Source organism: Periophthalmus magnuspinnatus, chromosome 10 (assembly GCF_009829125.3).
Source record: "Periophthalmus magnuspinnatus isolate fPerMag1 chromosome 10, fPerMag1.2.pri, whole genome shotgun sequence".
In the NCBI taxonomy this organism is placed as follows: Eukaryota; Metazoa; Chordata; class Actinopteri; order Gobiiformes; family Gobiidae; genus Periophthalmus; species Periophthalmus magnuspinnatus.
This window is the reverse complement of record NC_047135.1, coordinates 30,457,660-30,484,817: the sequence shown is the minus strand read 5'-3', so window position 1 is coordinate 30,484,817 and position 27,158 is coordinate 30,457,660. Positions and strand designations below refer to the sequence as shown.

The 27,158-nt window shown below is 37.9% G+C and overlaps 1 protein-coding gene across 3 annotated transcripts; it reads left to right on the top strand.

Moving 5' to 3' along the window:
* The first annotated feature begins 7,032 nt into the window (after positions 1-7,032).
* On the top strand, positions 7,033-27,114 carry uvssa (UV-stimulated scaffold protein A). 3 transcript variants are annotated; one of them, XM_033974370.2, is made up of 15 exons: positions 7,033-7,189; positions 7,472-7,583; positions 7,662-7,815; positions 7,955-8,131; positions 8,205-8,325; positions 8,411-8,821; positions 8,901-9,010; positions 9,120-9,248; positions 17,083-17,191; positions 20,419-20,635; positions 20,715-20,846; positions 20,926-21,109; positions 21,209-21,320; positions 25,698-25,872; positions 26,420-27,114. In XM_033974370.2, exons 2-15 carry the CDS (start codon positions 7,474-7,476, stop codon positions 26,511-26,513), a joined length of 2,235 nt encoding a protein of 744 aa, XP_033830261.1. In that variant the 5' UTR covers positions 7,033-7,189; positions 7,472-7,473; the 3' UTR covers positions 26,514-27,114. The 3 variants fall into 3 exon arrangements, with proteins under 3 accessions (XP_033830261.1, XP_033830262.1, XP_055080583.1); XM_033974371.2 differs by having other exon boundaries at positions 7,092-7,189; positions 20,718-20,846; positions 26,420-26,561; XM_055224608.1 differs by lacking the exon at positions 7,033-7,189 and having other exon boundaries at positions 7,425-7,583.
* Positions 27,115-27,158: the final 44 nt, after the last annotated feature.

The following is a 27,158-nucleotide window of genomic DNA, read 5'->3' as shown; positions in this document are numbered from 1 at the left end:
AAGAAAAGACTGTGGAAAAAGAGATGAGATTATCTATAAATTCAACAATCTCAAGATAAAAATAAGATAATATTTTACATGTATATGTATTTATTGTGCTAATAAAAGAAGTCATAAAAAATTAAGTAGGTTTTAACCTCCTACGACCCAAGCTCTTGCATGACATCGACTAGCATCGAATACTTCTCTGTAAAAAGAGACAGAATATTTTGTGGAGATTGTTGAATTTATAGATAATCTCAAGATAAAAATAAGATAATATTTTACATGTATATGTATTTATTGTGCTAACAAAAAAAGTCATTAAAAAATTAAGTAGGCTATGGAGTTTTAACCTCCTACCACCCGAACTCTTGCATGACATGCTATATTAATTTCTCTTTGTTATTTGTGCTGATTTGAACCTGATGAGTGTAAATACAAAGAATTATCTTTTTACATTTTGTAGTTTCTGAGAAAAGTGATGTAAAACGAATGTCCTCATTTGTGGACATTTTAATCATGTTGATAAAACATTTGAATAATGATTTGCAAAATCTATTTATTAAGGCAAGGCAAGGCAAGTTTATTTGTATAGCACAATTCGTACACAAGGTAATTCAAAGTGCTTTACAGAATAAGAAAGACATTAAAATCACACAAATCAAACATAAATAATCACAAATAATCATCATAAAATTAACATTAAAAGAGAAGAGTGCAGAATAAAAACCTGTCAGTCATATGCACAGCTAAACAGAACTGTTTTGAGTCTGGATTTAAACATTGTCAAAGTAGAGGCCTGTCTCACATCTTCAGGAAGACTGTTCCAAGTTTTAGCTGCATAAAATTTAAACGCTGATTCCCCATGTTTAGTCCTGACTCTGGGCACCAGCAGGAGGCCGATCCCTGAACACAGCAACATTTGTCCTGAATGTAAAAACAAAATGAGAAACAACAATTGTGCCTCTTGGAACAATGTGTCTCATGTGAAGTGCTGCTGACAGGAGCAGGAAGACATGTACCTTCACAAAAAAATTAATAAAATATTTTAAACATTCTAAACTCTTAAAAACTGTCTAAATTTAATATATTTGCATTTTTGCTGTTCTTGTATGCTGTTCTTATTCTTCGAAAAATTTGCATTGTGGCCTAGACAACCCAAAATGTGTTGTCCCCATATGTGGACACCAGGTCCTAGGAGGTTAATGCCTAAATGATACAGGGAAGTAAGTTAGAATTATGTCATTAAAACTTCTTTATACAGTCTATGGCTCGGACCCTGAATATCAGGCAAAGACATGGTGGGCTTTGTAGGGATAAACAAATTCTCACATGGCCTTACAGGAAGGATACTTGGAATCCTTTTTGGTTTATTTTTTAAATAATTATCTTGTTTTTTGCTTGTTTTATTATACATCAAGTTGCAAAGGTTGCAGTGCAAAGGTGAAGTGGTGTAAAAGAGTTAACAATACCTCAAAACAATGTGAAAGTTCTGATATGGATTTTGGGCGGTTCTCTGGCTAAGCACATAAAATGGGCACATTTTTCTTATCTGCATGAGAGACTCACACTCTGCTCAGCAGTAAGTACATCTGCATTATTTGTTATCTTTTTCCATACATCAATTCAGGTGAGGGGTGTTATTTGAATATTGAATATATGTAATACTTAATAGACAATAGATGAGGTTAAGAAGAAATTACAATGATGAAATTACCCAAGATTCCACACTTAAAGTGATATATATTTTTTAAATTATATTGTATGTATGTGCCAGGTGCATTTATACCTGACTTAATGTCATTACTCCCAAATCGCCACCGTGAATGTATAAGGGATGGACAGAGACTATGATTGTCACAAGTCCCATTTTTCTATAAATATATAAAAAAATAAGCCTGATAAATTTTAACACAAAAAATGCAAGTTCAGTAATAAAGTGACCACAATGAACAACACTTGTGTGGTCTATATTCTAAAAATATAAGCCATTTTCTTTTCATGCAGATGGGTTCCGGTGGTGAAATGATAGAGATGGCCGCACTCGGCCGTCCCTTTAATCTGGGGATGTTCTACGACTGCAGAGCAGACAAACTCGTTCCAGGTAAGAGTCTTTAAATTACTGAATCTAAATATTATTTTGCATTTGTATTTGCTGATTTAAAAAGGGTTTAATGTAATATCCTGTAACTATTTAGCTGTAGCTGTGAAAATGTACAGTCTAGGGACTAATTAAATTGACACAGACAAACGTGTCCAGCTGTTGAACGCCTTCATCGCTGATGGAGAAATAACCATAATAAAGTGCTTTCTTGGTAAAGGTGTTATGGTGTCCTAAATTATAGAAGTAAGAGTAAGAAGAAAGTAAAAAAACAACCTCCCCCCCCCCCCCCCCCCACACACACACACACACACACATATATATATATATATATATATATATATATATATATATATATATATATATATATATATATATATATATGTATATGTATATATATATATATATTGTAGAAGTAAGAGTAATATATATATATATATATATATATATATATATATATATATATATATATATATATATATATATATATATATATATATATTACTCTTACTTCTACAATTTAGGACACCATAACACCTTTACCAAGGGCGCTACGAGAATAAAGTCGTAGCATTTCGACATTAAAGTCGTAATTTTACGAGAATAAAGTCGAAGCCAGAAAAAGTCGAAATATTACGAGAAAAAAGTCGTAATATTACGAGAATAAAGTCGTATTTTTATGAGAATATAGGCTGCTGTGCGTGAATGAGTGACCGTTGCGTTATGAAGAATTTGGAGTTTTTTGTTCAGATATAGCAATTTCTTCCAAATCTAAACAAACTCAAATGCTTGCAGTGTCCCTTCAAAGTACTTATACTGATGACAGTGTGGTGATGGTGGGCTGAAAGACACAGTATTTCATCCTGCGTAAACACCAGTTGAAAGTTTATCTGAACAAAATGCTCCAAATTTTCCATAACACACAACACACTGGTCACTCATTCACACACAGCAGCCTATACTCCCATAAAAATACGACTTTATTCTCGTAGCGCCTGCATTTTTTAATTTTATTTAAGTGACCCTTATACTCCGTCGCAATATACATTAAATTATATATATATTAAATAAAATTTTGTATGTTTTAGGCATAACATTGTGGGACAATGACGACCTGATGCAAGACACAAGAGTGGTGTCAAAACCCCACAGTGAATTTAACATAGTGGCATCTGAATCCATCTCTGACAAGTCATCCTCAATGGGAGTGGAAGCGTCGCTTAAAGCCAGTTTTCTGGGTGGGCTTATAAGTGTTGAAGGATCAGCCAAATATTTGAAAGAGACCAAAACATCAACAAAACAGGCCAGGGTTACATTGCAATACAAAACAACAACTCAATTTAAAGAACTGACCATGAATCACCTGGGAAGAGGCAACATGAAGCATTCTTATGTCTTTGACAAAGGTATAGCAACACATGTAGTGACTGCCATCCTTTATGGGGCTCAAGCCTTTTTTGTGTTTGATCGACTAGTATCTAATACTGAAAATCACGAACACGTTCAGGGAAGTCTACGTGTACAGGTCACCGCTATACCCTGTCTTGCTATTGAAGGGAGCGGAGCTTTGGATTTGGATGAGTCAGTGAGAGAAAATGTAAAACAATTTTCATGCACATTTTATGGTGATTTCTGTATTGATCAAAGCCCAACAACATTTGACGATGCTATCAAAGTTTACAGAGATCTTCCCAAACTTCTGGGCCCCGATGGCGAGAATGCTGTGCCAGTCAAAGTGTGGCTACTGCCTCTAACCACCCTTGACTCTACAGCGGCCAAGCTTGTGCGTGAGATAAGTGTGCGGTTAGTCCTGGAGGCTCAGACTATTCTAGAAGACTTGAGTGATATAGAAATGAGGGGCAATGATGTCTTAACAACTGCGGCTGCTCAGCAGTTCCCCCAGATCACCCAAAAAATGAAAACCTTCATGGCCTTATGCTCTGAGTTTAAGATGGGATTCCAAGGAACATTGGCAAAAAAACTTCCCAAAATTCGTGGAGGAGGAGAGGAGGAGGCAGAACTTGCTCACATCCTGAAGGAGAGGGCTGCGTCTCCATTCAACAATAACTGTTTGGATCAGTGGATGGATGGTAGAGAAAGAGAAGCATACACCTTAATGTCTATCGCTCACCTGTTGGCAAACACCATCATAGTACCATCAGAAAACCAACTTTACCAGAAAACTTTTAACTCATCCAAAATTGTGTGTTTTGTGTTCAGCTCATTGGGAGACACTGACCCATACCTCTCTGCTTTAGGGAATTACCTGAAAGGGGACCCGTCAGACAATTTTCGTTCTGGATCTCAGGGCATTGAAAAGGAACAGTGGTATTGTTCAAAAGATGTGTGTGATGCTGTGAGATGTAAAGCAAAGCTTTTTAGTGATTTTGCAGAGACCAACAAAGATGAGGATATTGGGTTCTTTGTAGTTGGTTTACAAGATGAGAACCATAAGGGTTCAACTATCTACATTTATGAGGATGGATTTCGAGTCAGTGACAACTTTGAGCCCCCTTCAAAACCTCACACACTGACAGTGGATAATATTGAACACAACAGTCTGACTCTGAGCTTCTCAGTCCCCACTTTTGGGGCTGAGACCATCACAGGCTACAGAGTGGAGTACAGTGTAAATGGAGCAGAAGAATGGAACCAGAGTCAGGCCGAAGGAGAAGAGGTAACGATCACCGATCTGAGCCCAAACACAGAATATAGCTTCAGAGTCCGAGCAGTCACTGATGTAGGCGTGGGGCCTGCTGCTCAAGTGGACAATCCCATTAAAACTTTACCTTGTGGGCCACCTGAGGAGCTTGAAGTAACTGCCAACTTCAGTGAGGTATCAGTGCGCTGGAAACGGCCCACAGAAGTTGGACAAAATGTTCAGATTCTGAGATATATTGTGGAGCATGGTGAAACAGAGAATGAAATTGAATGGAAGCAAGAGATGTCCTGTTCTGAGCAGGTGCTGATTTTCGGCCTTGATCCACTGGCACCATATACCATTAGGGTCTTGTGTGATTGTGGTGACAATGGCACAAGCAAAGAGATCACCACTGTAACCAGGTCACGGCCTACAGAACATCTTATACAAACCTGTGAGAAGATCTCTGAAGACTCAGAAATACCAACAGTCTACAAACTCCCTCTATCAGAGGAGGAATTGGGATCATCTGGGTGTACAAGATATGTTTATGGTGACGAGTGCAAAACGGAACACCGCAGTATAATACTTGTTGGATCCGAGGGATGTGGTAAGACGACTCTCATTAATGGCATGATCAACTATATTTTGGGTGTCAAATGGACAGACTCGTATCGGTTTAAACTCACAGAAGACGATCAGACTTCTGATGTAACTATCTATAAAATAAACCATCAGGACGGATTTCGAATCAACTACTCACTCACCATCATTGACACCCCAGGATTTGGAGACACAAGAGACATCATGACTGACAGAGAGATCACAGAGCAGCTCTTCAAACTCTTCACTGATGATGGAATGGATCATCTTCACGCCGTGTGCTTTGTGATGCACTCAGTTTCAGAGAAACCCTCACACCCACACTATGTGTTAGCTTCAGCTCTCTCCATCTTAGGGAACGATATGGCCGACAACATTAGATTTCTGGTGACATTCGCAGATGATGAACCTTCTCCAGCTCTTCAGGCTTTAGCTGATGCAGGCAGGATACCTTGTAATGAAAAGGATGGTTTGCCAGTTCACTACAAATTCAACAACTCTATACTGTTCACCCCAAACGAGACTGAGGAGGACTCAGATGAGAAGTTCAGGGTCTGGAACATGGAAATGGCAAACCTCAAGAGCATCTTAAACAATTTGGGCCAAACTGAGTCAAAAAGCTTAGATTTAACTTGTGACGTTTTAAGAGAAAGAAAAGAACTTGAGGATTTAGTGGAAAATTTAGAGGAGCAGATGAATGTTGGGTTAGCAATGATTGAAGAGATACAAGATGCTACTGAGGAAACTAGTGAGGGGCTGCGGGAAGAGTACGAAACTCGGAGGGAAGAAGTCATTGAGTTGGAGAAAGATCTTGCATTGCGTTTAGAGCATCTCACAACAATTGCTCTCACACCAAGTATTTTACAAAGTTCAGAGTACATTAACTTCCTTATGGCAGAAACAGAATTGGAGGCCAAACCTAAATGGGAAAAATGTATCCAAACACTGCAGCAAATGAAAATACTAGCTGAAATAATAGATAAGGTGGGAAGTGGGGAGAATCTTCTTCAGTCACTGGAGCCAATGGAAAATGATGAGTAAATCTGTTCACTTAATTGGTCATGCTAAAGTTGTTTTATAATGGTCTTTAAATTCATTTATTCTGCTTATCCGTAAGAATGATCTTAATGTTAATGTTAAATCACTTCATAAAATAAGTCAAGTTTGTTTGTTTGTTTTTTATAGAATTACTCTGTATGTTGCTAAAAAATTGTGATGAATAAAAAATAGGATATGTGGAATGTGAAAATGTAATACAATTAATGAAATGGATAAACTAATAAACACTGCCAAAGCTTGGTGAAATTATAGAATGCATTATTTTTTACAAATAATTTTTTATATAAATAGAATGCCATAAGCGGTCTTAGCTCATAAACCTCACTAAAATCTTAATAATTTCAAAATAGAGATGTACACCACCATTTATGCCTTCCTGTATGACCATAACAAAAACAAATTGAACAAGTATTATAGACTTGTTGTGCATTAATTGATAATAATACACTATAAACACGGTATATAAAGACTTCTAGGCAAATAAAACCTAATTTCCGGTTTTCAGTGGCACCAGGAAAGTGCAATAATGATAAAACCATAGACCGTAGTGTATATAAACACACCTCTGCTGAAGTATCAGTATCAGTGCAGTGATCAAATTGGCCACCTGGCGGCAGCACTGTAGCGTCCCAAAGGGTTTTGCGCCAAACAAACAGCGAAGAAGACGAGGAGGCGGAGCAGAACATGCTACACGGAAAATACAGCAACATAAAATAATAAATGTAGCTGTAATGATCGATGATCAAGTGTTAGATTTAATGGCAAAAATCGTGTGAAGACTCTGCAAAATAAGCAAGTGTGTGGTGAGTTTGTTTGAATAGGGTTTTTTTTTTTTTTTTTTTTTCCCTTTGCCTTTGCTAGCATTTTAGCATTAGTATAATTTCTTAATATTTGGGCTACATGTTATATCTGTGTGTAATTTACAATCTTGTCATAGTACACGTGTTGTAATGTGTGTAGATCCACCAGTTCTACCAGATCTACAAAAATGTACACAACCAAGTCTTTTGAATTTGATTTGATGATTAGAATAACAAACATCTTTTTGCGATTCAGTTTCTCAGGGATATGATTGTATTTGACAGAGATGGAACTGTCACAGAGAGACAGACTTTCAGAACTTGTGGAGGAGCTGACTACATCAGGGCAGGGCGAGCTAAATCAGGAAAAGATGAAGGAAATCAAGAAGCTATGCAAGTATGTCACTGCAAATAATTCAAATCTGGTTTATAGCATGGTAGCATGTTACTTAAACATCACCACATGTCCTTCCAGGGTTTCCAACGACTGCATAGACCACGTTTACCATTCAGTCATCTCCCAGCTGAACCAAGACCACTCAGAAATCCGGTTTTCTGCTTTTCAGATAGCCAGTGAACTTTTCAGTAGATCACATCACTTTAGGACATTATTGGTAGACAATTTCCAGGTAATGATAATTTTCTTATTATATTATAATTTTTCAATAATTTTAATTATGCAGTTTACTTTTAAACTGAATGTATGTTATGCTATAAACCAAATTACTTTTCTGATTCCAAGCTTTTGTGCCCCTTTGTTTACAAAAGGAATTCTTAGAGTTGACCGTAGAGACAGACCTTGATCAGCCTCTGCCACCTCCCAAAGAAGTAGCAAAGAAGTTAAAATCTTTGGCCATCAAGACCGTCCACTCTTGGCAGACATCTTATGGATCAGCTTACAAAAAACTAGCATTGGGGTATCATTTTCTCAAGCAGGTTAAAAAGGTGAGGAATTAAAAACATGAGATTTAAACTTTACAGTTGTGAATATTACATTACATCTCTTTATTGCTTTCAGGTGGATTTTCAGGATGCTGAGGCTAGGACTGTGGCAGAGAGAAGGAGGGAGGAAGAGAGGAGAAGTCGACTAGAGCGAATTTATAAGGAGAAAGCAGATGCAGCTACAAAAGACATGGAAGGTGAACACTTTTTGTACAATAATGCCATTAGCCCCGTAACTTTAATTTTGCCTCACTCAGTAATAATTACTTCATTATGTTTTAGACTCTTGTAAAGAAATTGAAGCAACCCTGACTGAGATGGAGTCCTGCATGAAGCTGCTGTTCCCTGAGTTTGAGCTCACTAATGTAAAAGAGGATGTGCCTAGAAGTAGCTCTCCAAACCTCCAACTAGCCAACATAAGTGACCCACAGCCTTGTTGTAGTAAAGACTTAGTTAATGGACCAAATCAAGAGGAATTAGTAGAAAAACAAGCAACGAATGAAGAGCATAATAGGGAATTGGGAAAAGAACTGCAAAATCCAGATAACACAAGTCAAAATGAAGATGACGATGAAGATGAAGACGATGAAGACCAAGAAAGTAGTGAGGAAGACCAGCCTCCTAATGAAGACTTTATACGCAGTTCGGGGCTCATATCACACTCATACAGTCTGGATCTGAACCTGAGCTCTGGTAAGAGTCCACTTAACAAAGACTGTACTTAAAACACAATGCTCAACTTCTAGATATTCTTTTGTGTGTCTTATTTTAGGGCTCCATGTTAAAGAAAATGAAGACAATGAGGCAGTTGTAGCTACAGTTAGAGACCTGCACAGATTGATAACAACCAAGCATCTCCCTGCAGTACAGGGGTGGATTCAGGTCAGTTCACAGTAAATACAATAATATATATTGTATTATATTGTATGTGGTGGTTTAAATGTATCATCTGAAGATACTTCCAGCTATTATATGATTCGTCTGTGTTTAGGTTTTGACCAAAGCAGGAGCTGAGCAGAGGTTGTTGAGGAAAGCACTGGATCTTAAGAAGTCGTTGGAAGCCGCTCTACAGAAACACGAAGAGCTGCACATCGACTATAAGACCAGAGTGCGCAAAGTGGTGAGTTAGAAATGAGCGCTGATGGCGTATACTAGACATCACCACCAGATGGCAGCAGTCAGCAACAAATGAAAACAGGCAACGTCAGAATCTAAATATGTTTCCGCAAGAATTTGTTGGAAATTAGAAATACATTTGCTTGAATTTTTTTAATTAAAGTTTAAAAATCAGGCAGAAGTGAATTTTTGGAAACATACTTAGACATTTAGTGGACTGAAGTAGTTCCTTTTGCTGCTACATTATAATAGTATGTTTTGCCTGAAGACTCATGTATTGCACTTTACACACCTCAGTATTGTATATATTATTAGCTCCTGATCCCAGTGTCTTGTTATGCCTTTAGATGTGACCCTTTTGTGTGAGTCTTTTGAGTTTCATAATTGAGACAGAGAGTAGGGGCAAAAAAATCACAGTAAAGACATTTGGGAAAGGTGAGATAGCCCAGCAGAGCCATAATGCATAATGCATCAGAGACAGAGACAAGAAATTGGGGAGCAAGGGGGAGGATGTACCCATTCATTCCCATCACTAGCACTAATGTGCCCCATGGCTTGACAGCTGATATGTCTATCTGTCGCTTCTCTATCAAAGCTCAGCATCATTCCTCCACCTGGACCAGAATGCCCTGATCATTTAAATCATTTAAAATTAGATAGCATTGCTGTGGGGGGGAAGAGGGTTTGCTATGTAATTTGTCCTAAATATTTAGTTGGTGACAAATGGAAGAGGTCTAGGAAACCTTTTAAAGAGTGGAATCCAAGTCTTACTGCTAAAGAGGACAAATGAATGCAAAGTGGTTTATGCATTTGAAAAAAGCTGCATAAAAGTTGTAGCGTGTGAATCCATCTTTAGCTGAACAGAGCGGCGAAGTGACAGTGACAGAGCGCTAGGCTCCTTGCTCTGCCTGGTTATCACTGTCAGGGACCAGTCTGCTGCACCAGCAGGCCCAGCGCTGTGATAACCACACAACTTACAGCCCCTTTATCATAATTAGCTTTTCCTTTTTAGCCTTAAAAGGCCTTCCATTACTGGGTCCTTCTCTATCGGGTCGCTGACACACCACACGATTGGATTCTCTCTCTAAGGGCCTTTCAATATAGTGTCCCATAACGGGGGGGACTTGGAGAGGGACGGTAAACTGTAACAGGCTGCTATGGATGCTGATTGAGAGGCAAGTTTATTGACTACAATATTTAAAAAAAACAACATTAAAGTAGAAATGCTGGCTTCAGTTTTCAAAATATTGTAAAAGGTTTTCCATATAGTTATCACTTTTAAAAGCAAACCTCTGTCAGACACGTTTCTAGAGATATATTTTTTGAAAAAATAATATAATTTAACTGAATATGAACAGAAATGGTTATTTGACCACTCACCACAGACAACATCCCGCTTTTAGATTGTCACAATGTAAGTTTACAGAAAAATTTATATTGGTCAACATTTTTTCCTTTTTATGTGGCTAAAGATGAGACAAATTCCTTAAGTGAAATTCTGTGGATTGGATTTTTTTTCTTCCTAATGTTCATGACAGATGCAATTCCTTACTTTTTATTGTGATGGTGTTTGTCCTTATCCAGCCAGCTGAGGATTATCCCTTTAGAACAAGCTAGGTTAAAGTGCTGCTACAAACAACTGACAGAAATGTCAGAGTACATAATCTTCTGTTTTCTTTTGTTATTGATTTTTGGTCTAATACCAATCTTATAAGCATCTGTTGAGTGTGGTGCAATGAATACATGGGTCTGTGTTAAGAATAGGACAAGGCACACAGACTTATTTGAACATATCTGTTTTTAAGAGTGTATTCACTCACTCTGGGCTCCATTCATACAGGCCAAGGCCTTGTTTACTGCTGATAACCCATCTTATCGCTGCACAATGGATGTGGCCGCCTGTTCCTGCACAGAGATAAACAAAAGAAACAATATCCTTTTATTTCTCTCTTCCACTACCACTCCACTCGTTTGTACTTTCATCGTCTTCTTGTCGCCTCTTTAACTCACTTAGTCACATTATGATCCATGCACAGATTTAAATTGGTATTGTTTAATGTCATTTCAACACTCAACAAAAACAACATAATTTCAAAATAATACACATAATGATACATTTGCAGCACGCTAGTCTTTAATGTCTTAAAAGTCTTTCAGGCAGAAATGTTTGTAATATTCTTTCTGACCCATTGCCAAGTTTTATTCTCTGTGACCCCCTGTGGCTTTATTATTTATTTATTTTTTATTTTACACTTGTATGGTTATGCTTCTTTATAATGTATATATCATAAACTAATTTCCAAAGTCTGACTAAACTATATCTATATTAGAAAAGGTAACTGGATTTCATTCAATGCATTAAAAGTAGTTTCAACACCAAAAAAGTTTTTACATAGATATATTAGGATTATCACACACCCTGTTTACTCAAAAATAGCAGCAATGGTGTGGTGCGCCCATTGGTTATTGGTCTCATTTGGTGTCTTATAAAGTGAATAGTGATGCCTTTCAAATGGAAAGTAATGGATCTATATATGGACTGCTGCTGTGTTAAGAGGTAGATGCACTGGAAAAAACAAAATAATGTACATTTTAACTTGTCTAACAGTAACTCTGATGACTTGATTCAAAAAGAAAGTCTAATAATGACTCTTTTGATCACAGATTAAGACAAGGCGAGAAGGCGAAGTGAAGCAGACAGTTGGAAATAAGCCCATTGACAGGAGAAGGTTGGGGAAGCTCTTGGTTGGCTAATAGACCTGCCAGCCTAGGTTAGCGAAATAAAGATGTCACCTTTTACATCATATAAGCTGACTGCTCCCCGGAGACAAAGGTTTGCGTTTGGCGTTATGTGGTAATGCGGCAGAAGAGGTGGGGATGCTACGGAGGGGGGAGAGGGGGGAGTTGGAGAGAAGAGCTTTTTTTCTCATTAGTGGCTTTCCCCATGGGATCCTCTGTAGGTAGTAATGAATTGGAGTGCAAGGTGGTAATAGAGCTGTGCAGTGTTGTTGTGGCCATTTAACTTGTGAATAGGTCAGACTAGAGTGGAAGCTTAAGGCCTAATTAGTTTGTAAATATGTTCAAGTCAATCAGTGGCGTTCTGCTTTCTTTTAGTAGAGGCTATTGTATATTTTAAGCACTTCTAAGGATGACTTTATGTGCTGTTTTAATGTGCAAATGTTTTAAGCCGACAGTTGGTTCTTGGCTTTTTTTCTCTCATAGGGAACATTTTCAATTTTATATTAATTTTGCAATAAACAAGACAGACTTTTAATCACTGTCATTTAACAAAGAAGCGGTAAGATTTCTTCCAAAGTCTGAATTCTACTCTCAACCAAATGCTTTTATTGACAGAACAATTGGCTGTAGACCTCTCGATTTTAAAAAAGCCTAAGCCGATCATTGACAATTAGAAATGACTGAATCTCAGTATTGATAACATTTTGGTTAATTGCACAGCCCTATCTACATATTTAATTACTTAATTTTAAGATAAAGTTATGATGAATAATCAAAGCTTTGAGTGTTTTTGGGTTTATCACATGAAAATATGCAGTAGAGTTATAATGGCACACAGAACACTGTTGAATTGTTTAGTTGGGTTTTGTTGTTTAATTCAGTTGTACTTTGAACCAGGACACAGGCACAGAACGAGGTTTAGTTTTCAAAAAACATGTTGAATTATTGATTTTTTTTAAAAATTCCCTTTTTTCTAGTGTAAACGTAATCCATGTGCTCCCACGTATTAGCGTCTCATTGCCTGGAATGTGACTGTATTTATATGTTTGTATATGATGTGGATGCTGAGTGGTGGTTCTCATTTGCGTCTTATTGCTCTATTTTAAATAAAGTGTTTGTTGATTATGCAGTTGTTACACACACATTTCCATTTCAGCCTTAAATGCACAATGGAATAATCTCCTTACAGTGTGGTTTGTGAGAGTTCTATTAAGTTGTCAGTGAAGACTCCTCCTGAAGTTGCTCTCTCCTACCCCTCCCCTCACTCGGGAGTCCTCCTTATACTGTGTGTGTTTGTGTGATGGTGAGCCTGCCCCTCCTCTCTCTCCACACACCTGACTTATGGCTGTGCAGTAATAATTTGCCAGACCATGGCAGTCTGAGTGTACATTAGCATATAAATAGCAGATGCACTGAGTGCCCATCTCAGTCGACTACATTTAATTTTTGGTTTATAAGATTGAATGGGTTTTTAAACACAGCACCATCAAACTTGCCAAGAGACAAATGAAGTCAGAGGTGCAGTTGTCCGGGGCGGTGCCTTCGCATCATTTTCTAAGGATTAGAGTCTTATTTAAATAGGACACACTAAGAGATGTTCTAGAAAGTGAGTTAGAAAGACACCTGTGGAGACATAATTTCTGACCCTATTACTGCACTTGTTTCAGAATCATTTGCCAGAATAGCCTTGGCTCTTCTAAGGTGTTCAAACCTACAAAACAATCCACGCTTTTCTATGACCACGTGTGCAATCAAACACAAAGTAGTAGCTTGAGTCGTTATGCTCCAACAGTGAAGACTTGTATAAACTATAAAGGCACAAAAGGTTTGTCAATGTCTCAGTTTTTATATTGTTCTTACTGATCACAAAGTATAACATTAAGTATACTCCTAGTTGTTTATTAAATTCAACTGCAATTTATAAAAACATTTTACAAAATGTTCCTTTTAGACGACAAATGAGTAAGGAGTACTTAGACAGTCATGAGTGTCTTGAGAATATTTGTTTCAGAATAGGGTTGAATTAGCACCCTAGGGTGTAATGCAGTGTTGTGTCTTCAGCACCCACTTTAAACAGATCTTTTATTTGCTTTTTAGAGAACTATTATTTTTCTTTCCTGCCTCTATTTCCCATTTAACTTGTTCTTTATTTTATCTCTGAGTAAGCTTTACCATTACAGTAACATATCACCCTTCTTTACTTAAACAACTTTATTTTATTTATTCTACTCTTTTCCGGAACAGTTTTTATTTCCATTGTGCTGACTTTTTACCGTTAAAGTTACGAGTATTTGTTTTGTCCCTTTTCCTATTATAGTGACTCATGGCTGCGCTTTACCTAAACCATCACTTCTAATTTGTCTGCTAAATCTTGAGTTTCGGTTAAAGAAACTGTTTTTATCTCCTCTAAGCCATCTTCTCTACCTTTTTTATTTTATATCGTTTTTTTTCTTGCAGCCTACCGTGCGTGCTCCGGAGAATAAACCAGAGCTCTGTTAAAATGCAAAGCAGCCTCTCACGCAGCCATGTGGGGGGAATAGAGGCCATATTTTAGCAGCGCTCCCCGTCAGCAAAATGTTTCTGGTTGAAAGCTAATTCTACTGTGAGACTTACAGCTCTGCCAGGCCGTCCGACAGCGCCCGATGCTATCACGATTAAATTAAGGTGAATTAGAGACAAAGATGCAGAGAGAAGGGGGAAAGGGATGATGTTAGGGCAGGATTTTCCTCCAGCTAGGCGATCACTTCTTAGTCGTAGGTCATTGATCAGAACAGAATAAACCAGGCGGGATTAAAGGCGACAAGCACAAAACCAACACTGGTGATATCTGTGTGTATAGATGTGTTCCATTGTGCAGTGGATGAGCGAGTGTGGCAGAGGGTAAGAGTAATGTAGAAAGTTTGGTGGTTAGAATGGGGCACTCCCAGGGAACTGCATCCTGTCTTAAGAGGATAAATAAGATCAAGACTTGGGATCTTTTCAGGGCTGCACGTTTTCCTGAGATTAAAGAAGCATTTGTGGGAACTTTTTAGCCTTACTTCTTCCTGTTGTTTATCACAGACTTCTTTATATTTGTGTATTTGCGTCAACTCATTCCAAAATGGCAACTGATTCAAATGATGTAAGAAAGTCCTTATTATGCTACATTATCTTAATATGTTGATTTTAGCTTACTCACAGGTAGAATTATATGGCTAATTATTAAACAATGGAGCTTTGATGATTAAAGCAAACACATTATGCAAAAATGTATTCATCCGATGTTGTATTTGGAGTGATTCGTGCATGTTTGAGCAATCTTTAATTGCTTACTTTCAAATCGCCATATTGCCAATCAATCCCCTGTTTTCGCCGCTAGTGGCATACGCCCACTGCTCTGTACTGAGTTTTTTTTTCCCAAGTTTATTTTCATAATCTGTGATACGCTTAGGATTTGTTGGCGTTGCATCGTCATTTTGGCAGAAATGGAAAAAAAAACAAAAACCTGCTCACTAGTGTGAAGTGCAGCTATCCATTGGAGGTGCCGTCTCTATATTGTGATGCTCCCGTTGAGCACAGTAGATTTCTAACTCGGAAGTCAGCGGACTTGTTTCTTTTATTAAGTAGTTTTAGATGAATATTGCATCTGAAAATGTCCAAATCATAATATTACAATCCAGGATTGTCACAGATTATAACTATAGAGCAGACACAAGCACAATATGTCAAAAAAATAAGTCTAACTTTTATATTGTGTATTTTTTACATTGTGACTATTTCTTCTTGTTCTCCACCTTATTCAATGAAAGTTCAAATCACTGCAGACACCACTGATGTTCAACGTAACAAGAAGAATAATGGATTACAAGATTTTAAATTGTTCCTTGATGCTTTGTTCTTCCTTTCTTACACCAGCTGCCAATATGTCTTTTTGCCCTTTTGTAATTGGAACTAATTAGGCTTTAATTGTTTATTTGCTGTTAACCAATTGTATTATTGTAACATAAAGCCTTAATTGCCGGATGTTGGAGGTGTGTTTAGGACTAGCACGGTTAGCTGAGCCTGTCCTACACTTTGGTTACGGTGCCCTCTTCTTCATGTGTGCACGGGTGAGCGGCTGTGGTCCGTAATCATCAGTGGTCTCATCATTTGTAAACGAATGCTAACGCTCTCTTGGGCTTTATCAGCACTGACACACACGCAGACAGGCTAATGAAAAAGAGGCCTTTGGGAATAAGAAGTTAGTTTAACGTTAGCTTTTATTGCTCCTCATAATGCTAATCACTGCCATTATTATGCTAGGAGGCAGCGGTGTGTGTCTTGAGCTGTTAAAGGCGTACCTACACACACACACATACACACGGTTGGGTTATGGAAATGACCCTGGTGTATAGGACTGTTGTGTTCTGCATTGTAGCTCAGCCAATGGCTAACAACCGCAGCGGGAAATTAAAAACCATAAATTCTGCTTAGTGCTGATAGCAGCTCATATAAGACTAGACTACCCCTCGCGCGCACCAACCCACTGCCTCCAGGTTGTCCAATGAAGAGCAAAGCGGACCACACCGTCAAAATTGTTCAAGAAAAGATTAACATATTAAAGCAAAAGTGAAGCATGTTTGCAACAGAGGTACACAATTAATCAGTTAATTTTAAGATCAAGATTATAGGAAAATGGCTAAGGTTTGTAAATGTATTAGCAGCAGTAACTTAAACAAACTTGAACTTAAAACTTAAAAAACAAATGCATCACCTACTAGTATTATCTCATTATGCACCATAAAATAAAAGGTAAAACAGTCAAAAATATAACAGCTTGTGAAGTAAACAGAAGTTTATACATAACCATGGCAACTATCATTTTTGTTCCTCTGGAGTTGACTATCTAGCACCAACCTAATAAATTATCCTCTGTCTAATGTCTTTTGAGACCATTACAAACATTTAATTTATTGGATTCTTGTAGTAGTAGTGGTAGTTGTAGCGGTGTAGTTCGGTTCATTTTTCTACATTTCCTCAAATGTGAATAATCTGGGATGGGTTTAATATGTGCTCTGTGATCTGTGTTTCCTTATTTGAAAATCCTTATTTCATACCAGAAACATTTATTCTGTTTTCAGATGAAAGCGTCCTCAGATGGAGATGAAGATGACGATGATGATTTCGATGAGGTCCCAGAGAAGGAGGGTTACGAGCCGCACATTCCAGAGCACCTCCGGGCAGAGTATGGTACGTTTTCAATTAGTTAGCCTTGTGTGTGCACCGATCTAACCTGCTGACATGTGGTAAATAAAGAGTTGAAACTACAAAAGGAGACCTGCTGCAGCTCTAATCCTGTAAGATTCACACACTCTCTTGGTAAATAAACGCAGACATGCTTCAAAGACTGGGCAGATGTGAAGATCCACAGAAACCTGCTTCCTAACCTGCTATACACCAAAACGTATAAGATGTATAAACCATTGCATAACGGATTAATTAGCTAATGACATTATCTCTAAAAATGTTCAACAAAGCTATAATAATGTCAGAAGCAGCATGACAGTTTGCGACAGCTGCCCTGGGGCTGGGGGGTCCGAGAGGTGGCTGCCAATTTATGCCTTCAGTCCCTCCTACAGCTACCAGACATTAACTCACACAGCATTTTCATTGTACTTTTACAAGGTGGGTGATGTGTCTTGCCAAAGTGCACAAAACAGAAGCTATAAAGTCATAGGATATTACTCCAAACATGAAACTTGCATCACAATTTTGCTTTATCTAGCTTATTTCCAATTCTGGCTTTGGCTCCCATATTTGTTTGCAGCTGATTTGGGAACACGTGCCCGCTCTGTAATGGAGACAAATAGTTTTTTACCCCGAGTGTTTACTCTGTCTATCTCTGATGGATTCTGTCCTGTCAACACATCCATTTACCTCCACTCTCTCCTATAGCTAGCTACATATGATTGACTGTTGAAGCGCAGTTTCTTCTCGCAGACGTGGCTGCTTTGTATTCCCTCTTGTATGGATCTTGTTTAGCCTTTGGGCAGCGGGTTAGGGTCAGAGGTCAAATGCTCAGGTCATTAAACAAGCATCTCCTCGTCATATTGCACAGTCAGCTCCAAAAAACACATTTTTTAATCATTGGAATTTGAATGTTGTTAATATCATTATGAGTGACTATATGTGTAAGCTCCGGGCTAAAGGGGAGCATTAAAGCTGTCTTACTGTTGCACTGTCAGCCATATTGATGCGCATCACTCATATACATTCATTTATGGCGTATGCGTTTATGTGTATGTTCTTAGTGTATAGAGTGTATGCCTTAATGATGCCATAACCCAAACATGTTGTTGATGGTGCTGTTTTCGCCCCGTCAGCCGCTCCCATGTTGTGGCTTCTCGGTGACCTTTGACCCCTGTCCCAGCCGTGTACTCCCCACTGTTCTTGTGCGGGATGCAATGACTCAGGAAGCCAGTCTTTACCTGCAAAAGGCTGTCTCTCTCCTCCCTCCGCACGCCCTCCATTACTAATCAATTAGACGCTAAAGTAATTAGATAGTATCTGATGTGGCCAAAACAGCTGTGTGTGTGTTGTCAGGGTGATTAGTGGGTTAGGTAATGATCTACAGAGGCCATACCAAATTAACAATGCAACCTTTTTAATGAGCCCCTATTAGCCTCGCACCTAGTTTTTTTACCACCCACTTTTACACACTTTGCTGCAGTACCACACTACTACATCATATCGTAATGATGGCATAGTCTTAAAATTGGCTCTAAAAATGTTTTTAATTATAGTATTTGCATTTTAAGAAAGCATTCTTAAACTTTTTTGGTGGAGAGTCTTCCACCTGCTTGGCTCCATGAAGATTGAGATTAAACTTTTTCGTGGAGACACACAAATGACACAAACAGTCCAATTTAGAGGTCGGATCTGTGGAGAAGCAACTCTGCTCACAGTAAGAATCCATAAGCAATTTTTAGCAATAGAAACACCTACAATATGATTATGTAAAATAGGCAAGTTTAATGCTACAATGTGTCACATTCCAGCCAAAGTAATAATGAAGTTAAGCAGAAAAGTTATCGTGCAGTATTGGTTAACCCTTGGACTTTATCAATGTCACTATTGGGGCAATAGTTTAGTTGGTTTAGCGCCCACTGTTCTGAAGATGGTGGTTCAATCCCTGAGTGAATGGATAAATGCTTTGTTAATGTTAACGCTGTTTGAGTTATCCACAAAATAGAGGCATTAGGACATATTTATTAAAATTCCTTATTCAGTCTAAACCGGAGTGGAAATGTTAAAGATCTCTACCTTATATAGCCATTCCCATAATGTATGTTTAGAAAGTACTTGGAAAGTGCTACAATACAGTAGATAAATCCTAAGTATAATACTGGAAAAGACTGCAGGTTTAACTACTGGTACAACACAGTTTGGTTTAATTGGGACAGTACTCCAAAAGCTTAGCGTTGTATTTATCATTAATGCTCACTAATTCTACTTCTCATTCACTTTTGCACCTCTCCCCCACTCACTCTCTCCTCCTGCCTCTCTGTCCACCCCTATCCTTTTCTCCATTTTGGTCCCTGTCCCGTTCTGTCATCCTCATTATCAGGCCTCTTATCCCCCTCTCTGCTGTCAGGACACTATCTCTCTCCTTCTCAAATTAACATTTTAATTACAGGCCCTGCTTAACCCTAAGAAATCAATACCGTTTTCTACCTTTCCTCTCTTTCTCTTCCTCTAGCTCTTTCTCTCCAATTTCTCCTTTTAGCAACCCCACAGTCTTAAACACATTCGTGCATAGCACTTTGTCCACATTTTCTGGAACTGGTGTAGAATTATGTATTATTTGTAACAATGATAGTTTATTTTGAAAAGACAATTGATTACTTAAGATACCTATTTGCAACACATTAGCAGTTTTAAAAAGATCTTAATCGGGAGAATGTTAAGAGAATGTGCTTGTCAAATGATACCTTGTCTAAATCAGTACACAGTTATGTCAAGGTCTTTGATGCAGTGAATAATCTGTGTGATCAGCATGTTGGCAGGTCTCACTTTACCACTCTGCTCTGATCTAACCTGCAGTTGGAGTTTTGCTAATTCCACTTAAGCCGTTGGAACTCTGAGATGACCCCTTGGATGGCCACACACACAACTGCCCTTTAGTACTGAAACAAAGAGCTGTACGACTCCACTAAAAGAATAAAATATAGAAATATGGCTCTTTTGTAGTTTAATTTATTAATCTTCAAAAATGACATCCTTCAGATTAAACCATCTTGTCTGAGTTATCACATTGCCACATTTTGTCACACAATTATGAAAGTAAATTGTTGTCTATTGTTATTTGTAAAAAAAAAAAAAAATGTAGTCCATGTGTAAAAAATGGGAAACCTCAGCCTTGAAATTTGCTGTAGTAAAAAAGTATATAATGCATAAAACGCAAATGCATTTTACAGGTTTGGATGCATTACCATCTACCTCTTCAGCACCAGTCACAAAACCTGTGCTTGCCAAGCGACCCCCAGCCCCTCCACCGCCCACCTCCTCCACCTCCTCCGCCTCAACTTTCTCAAGGAAACTAAAACGACTCAGGGAAGAGGAGCAAGACCCAACTTCTTCTGCTGCTACTATACGCCTTCTCAAAGACAAAATCTCCCTCCCAACTGATTCCAGGTAATAGATTTTTTGTCATCGTTAAAGAACTTCATATTTTTGACATTTCATGAAGCAAATATTTTACATTTTGTTACAGCAGCTCCTCAGAACCTTCTACTTCTCAGTCCACATCTTCAGATGAGAAAGCAAAGGATGCTCCTGTGGTTCCATTTGGTTTGGATATCTACTACTGGGGCCAGGATCAACCCACTGCCGGCAAGATCATCAAGTAAAATCACCTTTAAGATGTTGTCTTGATATTTGGCTTATGAGCTATCCATAGTAATTCATACATTTGATCTATCTAGGTCAGCCTCACAGCATCAGTTCTGGGTGCCAGTGGAGATGGAGGAGGAGGTGGAGAACAAGGAGATGGCAGCAGAAAGCCGCAGCAGGTACATCTCATTTCCTGGACGCTTCACTCCGGTCAGTCACTTCTGCAGAGCTCCACTGGGCAATGGAAAACTGTGCCAGAGACAGGACAGGGTCAAGGTAACAGGGATAGAAATTCATACTGTTCAGTTTTAAGTTTGGTTTCTTTGTCTTTTATATGAAGGACCTTTCTGTTTTTATTGATATGATTGTATCCAGTGCCCTTTCCATGGTCGGATCATTCCAAGGGACCAGGACGGGAAACCTTGTAAAGCAGAGGACAGACAGAGGGAAGAGCAGGAAGAGATGAGGAGGAGACAGGAGCAGCCTGGTAAGATGCCATTTACGTAACAGTGTGTGTACCATAATCACCAAACATTTTAGACAAGGTATTACACTTCTATGGGATATTAATTGCTAACATCTAACGTATTCAGACCATGTTACCTTTTATTGTTCTGAAAAGGCTATATGTGCAGAAAACAATGTATTAATATGTTTAATAAGTAATAATAATAATAACAACTTTCCTTTTTGATGGGAGTCCCTCCTCCCTTTGCTCTCAGTGCTACTGCACATGAGGTTTGTGAAGTTGTAGTTTATTGTTTTATATCCTGCTTTTGCATATTTATGGAAAAAATAATGGATGATGTAGGTTTGTGGGCTGAGCATTGGACAGAATTGTACTACTAATTGTAAGGAGGGTGCGAATAGTTCCTGGGAGAGATCACTAGATTACTGAAACTTTCATGGATGACATCTAAAACCCCTTCAGGCATGTTTCTGATTATAACATGGTAGAAAGCTCCAAAAAGTCAGTTGTATACCCCCTCTTTAACACTTATTATGTATTGTGCCAAGATTGAAAAGCTGTTGTTTGGAGAATTATATCTTTTAATAAACAATTTGACAAGATTTAATAAAATAAAATGGTAAATGTTGAAGATTTTTAATTTGGTATGTGTAAAATGTGGTAAAAGATCTACTGGTACCTGAATTTGTTTGGGGTATAAACAAATTTGTATGGGGAAAACTCCACTCACACCAGGAATATTTAAAGCTCTTCACTTTTTTCTGTAAAATGAAATGAAAACAAAGTAACCTCTATAAATGTGAAAGAAAACCCCATTCTGTTCAGTGCCCCCAGTAATGTGGCATGTCTCAGTGTGTTTATGTGTGTGGTTGTGTGTGTGTTTGAGTGTGCATTTGCTGGGGAGAGTCTGCAGGATGTCCAGCAGCTGCCAGCAGGGCCTTGTTAACCGCCGCCTCTGTGTGAGTGTCACTGTCTGTAAGTGTTTGTGGAGCCCTGGCATGCAGTCCAGTGAATTGTGAAATAGCATCTTTTGTTACCAAGTACACTATCGATCCAAGAGTCAATCTTACACCTAGCCACACACACACACAAATCAATCTCCCAGCAGGAGGGGGGGCAGTGGCCTGAGTGAACCCATAAACCAGTGCTCTCAACCTCTCCTACCTCTTTAGCCTGGCATATACAGGACAGGTATGATGGTGTCGCATGCAGCAAGCCATTCTACTGATGGCTCGTCGTTATAGGTAAAGGTAAACTGAGGGTTAGGTTTGGTAAGGTTTTGTCTATTTTTTATTTACTTGATTTTAATGCATTCCCTTATTTTTATTTCAACATAGTTTATATTATTATTTACTGGTATTTTATGTTGCACAATAACACTGAAGCAAGTTCCTAGTTTGTGAATCAATGGCATTTGATTCGCAATTTGGTTATTTAAAATCAAATGCATTTTTGCTTTTATTTATTACAAAATTAAATTCAAAATTCTTTTTTGATGCAAAGGTAAAAGTATGGAACAAACAATGCTTGATACTTTCAATACCACAGTAACATGAAAAAAAATTTTTTTCTTACACATTATAATTTAATTTTAGCTAGAGCTATCTATCTTAATAATATATAATTATTTAATATTATTTGAAAGCACTTGCTCTCCTGTTCCTTCAGTTAATATAATAAAATGATAGACCTCTTAGCCTCTGCTTGCTTGTCAGTGTGATTGAAGGATCAGTGTAAAACCAATCCTACTTTCATCTTCTGAAGCTGCAAGTTAACAGATTGCACAAATGCATTGCCAGTATTTTGTGGCATATTGTTTACATTTGTCATTTTGCTGTTAAAGCTGATGTAGTGGAAAGGACACTTTTCTCTGTATAATCGGCAGCCATTGATTTAATTGATTGTTGACATCTGGTATAGACCAACCCCCAGGTTTTTTTTTTTTTTTTTGGTAAAATAGCACAGAACAGAATTACTAGTTTTATTACATGATAGTTGTCACCCAAGAATGCTTTGGGCAGTTTAATTCTTAACCTGTTTCTATTTGTGCATACACTGCCTGGCCAAAAAAGTCACCACCTGAATTTAACTAAGCAAATAGGGGTTTCAGCAGTTGGTCAGGTCTAGGTTTAGCAACAGTCTGTGCTCAAAGAATGAGGTTAGCTGACTATGTGAATATACTGAATGACCAGGTTATTCCATCAATGGACTTTTTCTTCCCTGATGGGATGAGCATATTCCAAGATGACAATGCCAGGATTCAAATTGTGAAAGAGTGGTTCAGGAGCATGAGACATCATTTTCACACATGGATTGTCCACCACAGAGTCCAGACCTTAACCCCATTGAGAATCTTTGGGATGTGCTGGAGAAGGCTTTGTGCAGCGTCAGACTTGACCATCATCAATGCAAGATTTTGGCGAAAAATGTATGCAACACTGGATGGAAATAAATCTTGTGACATTGCAGAAGCTTATCGAAACAATGCCACAGTGAAATCGTGCTGTAATCCAAGCTAAAGGCGGTCCAACGAAATATTAGTGTGTGACCTTTTTTTTTTTTTTTTTTTTTTTTGGTGGCAACTTTTTTTTCGGCCAGGCAGTGTATTTTTGCCCTGTTAGATTATGTAATTTCTATATTCCTAAAATAACAGCAAAATGCAAACCTGCTGAAAACTGTGAATCAATCATGAATAGAGGAACTAAAAAAAGTCGCTCAACACATCTGAACAAACCCTGACTCCACATGCCTGCTGTCTGTGGCCTGCCCCATGCCCTCTCCTTCTGTCTCTCCCTCCTCTTTTTTCCCCTCTCTCGCTCACACACACAGATCTAGGGACCCAGCTGGAGCGACTAAGAGGTGTTGACGGAGAAAAGAGCCCTGCTGCAACACTGATTACACCGAAAAGACTGTGGCCTTTTCTCATTTCTCCTCTCGTTTTGGGCTGATTTTTTTTCCCCACCTTTTTCATTTTCTAATGTTTTACTTTTTCTTCCTGTAAAGTACTGTATGAAAGCCACTTCCTGTCTGTCCCAAACTCCACACCTTAAAGTGGGGAATGATGAATTAATGATTGCATTATTTTCTCCCTATAATTTTAAAATAATTGCAAATCAAGTTAAATAAAAAAGTAGAAAAATGCAATTTAAATCTACTATAGTTAAAAAAACAAACAAACAAACAAAAAAACATCTGGGTTTTCAATAAATGAAATCTGAAATACTGTAGCTTTCTCGTGTAAGGACACATGCCAAATTTTTTCTGCTTGTTTATTTTCTGAACACAAGAGATACTGTAAGCCGTAACCCACGCCAAAACGAGAGCAAAACAACAGCAGTCTCAACTCACTAGAGCCAGTCTCCAAAACAGACCAGTAACTGACAAAATGGAACGTTAACATTAACTTGTCGACATAGCAGCCAAGTGTCATGTACAAAAGAGTTACATTACAACAACACAATGATAACAAGAAAAGATCAACTCTGAACTAAACACAAAATACTAGATCATTACAATATTTTTCCTCTCTGTAGCTTGTATCTCTCCTGCAACATCTACAAATATAGACTTTACAAAATAACAAAAATATTAAGATTTTTTGCTATAAGAAATTATTACAGTAATCTTAACTTCAATAATTAATTTGTTAGTTACTGCCTATGTTTTTGTTCAATATTTGGGGGTAGTTTATGTGGTCCAACTTGATCAAGGACACAAGTTGCAAAAATCCTGTGGACAGATACACCAACAGACTACAAAAAGCAGCTGTGCCGTTTTTAGCAGTAATGATTCCCCTAAATACGCCAGCTGCTTCTCAATTACGGCCTTAGCTGGCTGTGTAATTAGGGCTAGTTGAAGGTCCAGTCAGGGCCTGGGTCATAGCGGCTGATTAAGGGCCCCTCACACGCACCCACACACCCACACAGGGCAGGGGGGGGGGTCAGTGTTTTGACAGAGTGGTGAGCCCGGCTTCAATCCCATCACAATCACAGTGTAATTACTTTGCATTACCGCAGCTTTATCTCTAATTTCACCAGGGTACGTCATTAACCAGGAGTGTCTCTTCGTTTAGACCGTCATTACTCTGCATTACAGCCACTTTTACTTTTATCGCCCAGAATTATGACGTTACACTTTTCATTAACACCACAATTGGATCCCAATGGGCCTGTACGACACACTGTTTACCCCTTATGGTCTGTAAAAGTGGGCATTACCAGCTCATTTAGTTTATCAGTTCTAATTACTTCATTACACCTAAATTACTTTTGTTTAAGCGTCAGTTCAGATCCTTTGCAAACTTGGCAAAAAACAAAACAAAACTGTAAAGATTACTTACCATGTATCAACTTGTGTATGCCTTATATATATATGTTTGTTTTTGTTTTCTGGTAGATTGGCGAGACCCAGAGCTGATGCGAGATATTGAAGCTGCCACTGGACAGGACTTAGGTTCAGACAGAGTGGGCAAGAAGGGTAAAGGGAAGAAGAAGAAGTTCCCCAACCTCAGTGATCTCAAGCAAAACGCAAATACGTCTCGTTCCAGGCTGGAGAAGAAAGTCTTCAACAAGTAAGTATCTTTGAGTGTTGTTTACTCTTCATCAGGATTTGCAAAGGTAAAAAAAAAAAAAAAAAAAGTAATAAAGTATTTAAAAATATTTAAATTCTTTTAATTGTAAATTGTTTTGATTCTTTAATCAAAACAATTTACTTTATTACTCCATTATTTACTTTTTATTCACTTTTCATTGGTTACTGCAATAGCTACTGCAACTCTAGCAGACTGATGGCAGTGTGGTCAACCTCAAACCACATTTTTTCTTGTATACTTTTTACAAATCAACCCCAAAATTATGTGTAAAAACTTGTGTATTATTTTCTCATATTCCTGTTTTATGCATGCTATTATTGGCGCAGGTTTTTGTGTTAACCCACAAATCAGTGCAGACCAACAACAAATCAAATATGTTCTTATACTATTTAGTTGTTTTTGCATTGAATTATTGAACAAATAGTCAAAAGTGGGTCCCAAAATGAGCCTGAAGCTAATACATTGCTGCGTGCTATCAAGTAATTGCTTTTCTAACCCGATTTCTTGATTATGTCCATCTGACCAGGAGCTCCATGCGCAGAGTGGCTGAGGTGATGATTAAGGCCGACAGAAGAAAACATGACAAGTTCTCTAACCAGTTCAACTATGCTCTCCACTAATCTCCAGTCAAGACACTGAAGTGCAATTTTTAAACTCACTAAAGAGGATGGAGCAACACATAAATGCACATAGATGTATTTTACAGTTTTGTAACTATGTATTTATATTTGTAATGCTTTATTTCTAGTCACAGTTAATTGATATAGATGGTAAAACAGATGATGTAATTTTAAGAATGCAATTTGCTATTTATATGAAATATTGCTTCTGAATTGTTTTTTTAAATACACAATTATTTATATGTTTAAACAAGCATGCTTTTTTAGTCTCTTGTTTTTGTGTATTAGTGTATTTGGTGTGTTCTCTATTTCAATAAGACTAATTCAGGGATAACCTAGACTTTAAGCGACACATATAATGCCACAGGGCGTTATATCCAAATCCAATCACTCCACCAATGAAAAATCCTGCTTGTGATCCACATATGACCTGTCAATATATTTGAGCATTTTATCATGTGCTGTTCAAGTACACAGACCTTTCCTTGATGTCAGTATTTTAATATCAAAGATGAAATGATAGCTCATGATTCTTAACATCCAATGATTTGATGTTAACTGTCAACATATTCAATAAATATTAAAAAGATCAAATAAACAGTCACAGCTGTAGTTAGTTACACAGTACTTACAATAGATCAAGCA

What these genes read in the sequence shown, in the direction of transcription:
- uvssa (XM_033974370.2), top strand. Translation starts at nt 7,474, where the DNA reads ATGGAACTGTCACAGAGAGACAGACTTTCAGAACTTGTGGAGGAGCTG. An exon ending in AGACCAGAGTGCGCAAAGTG is followed by an intron (nt 9,249 to 17,082) that starts GTGAGTTAGAAA and finishes TTCTGTTTTCAG; the next exon opens with ATGAAAGCGTCCTCAGATGG. An exon ending in AGAGACAGGACAGGGTCAAG is followed by an intron (nt 21,110 to 21,208) that starts GTAACAGGGATA and finishes GATTGTATCCAG; the next exon opens with TGCCCTTTCCATGGTCGGAT.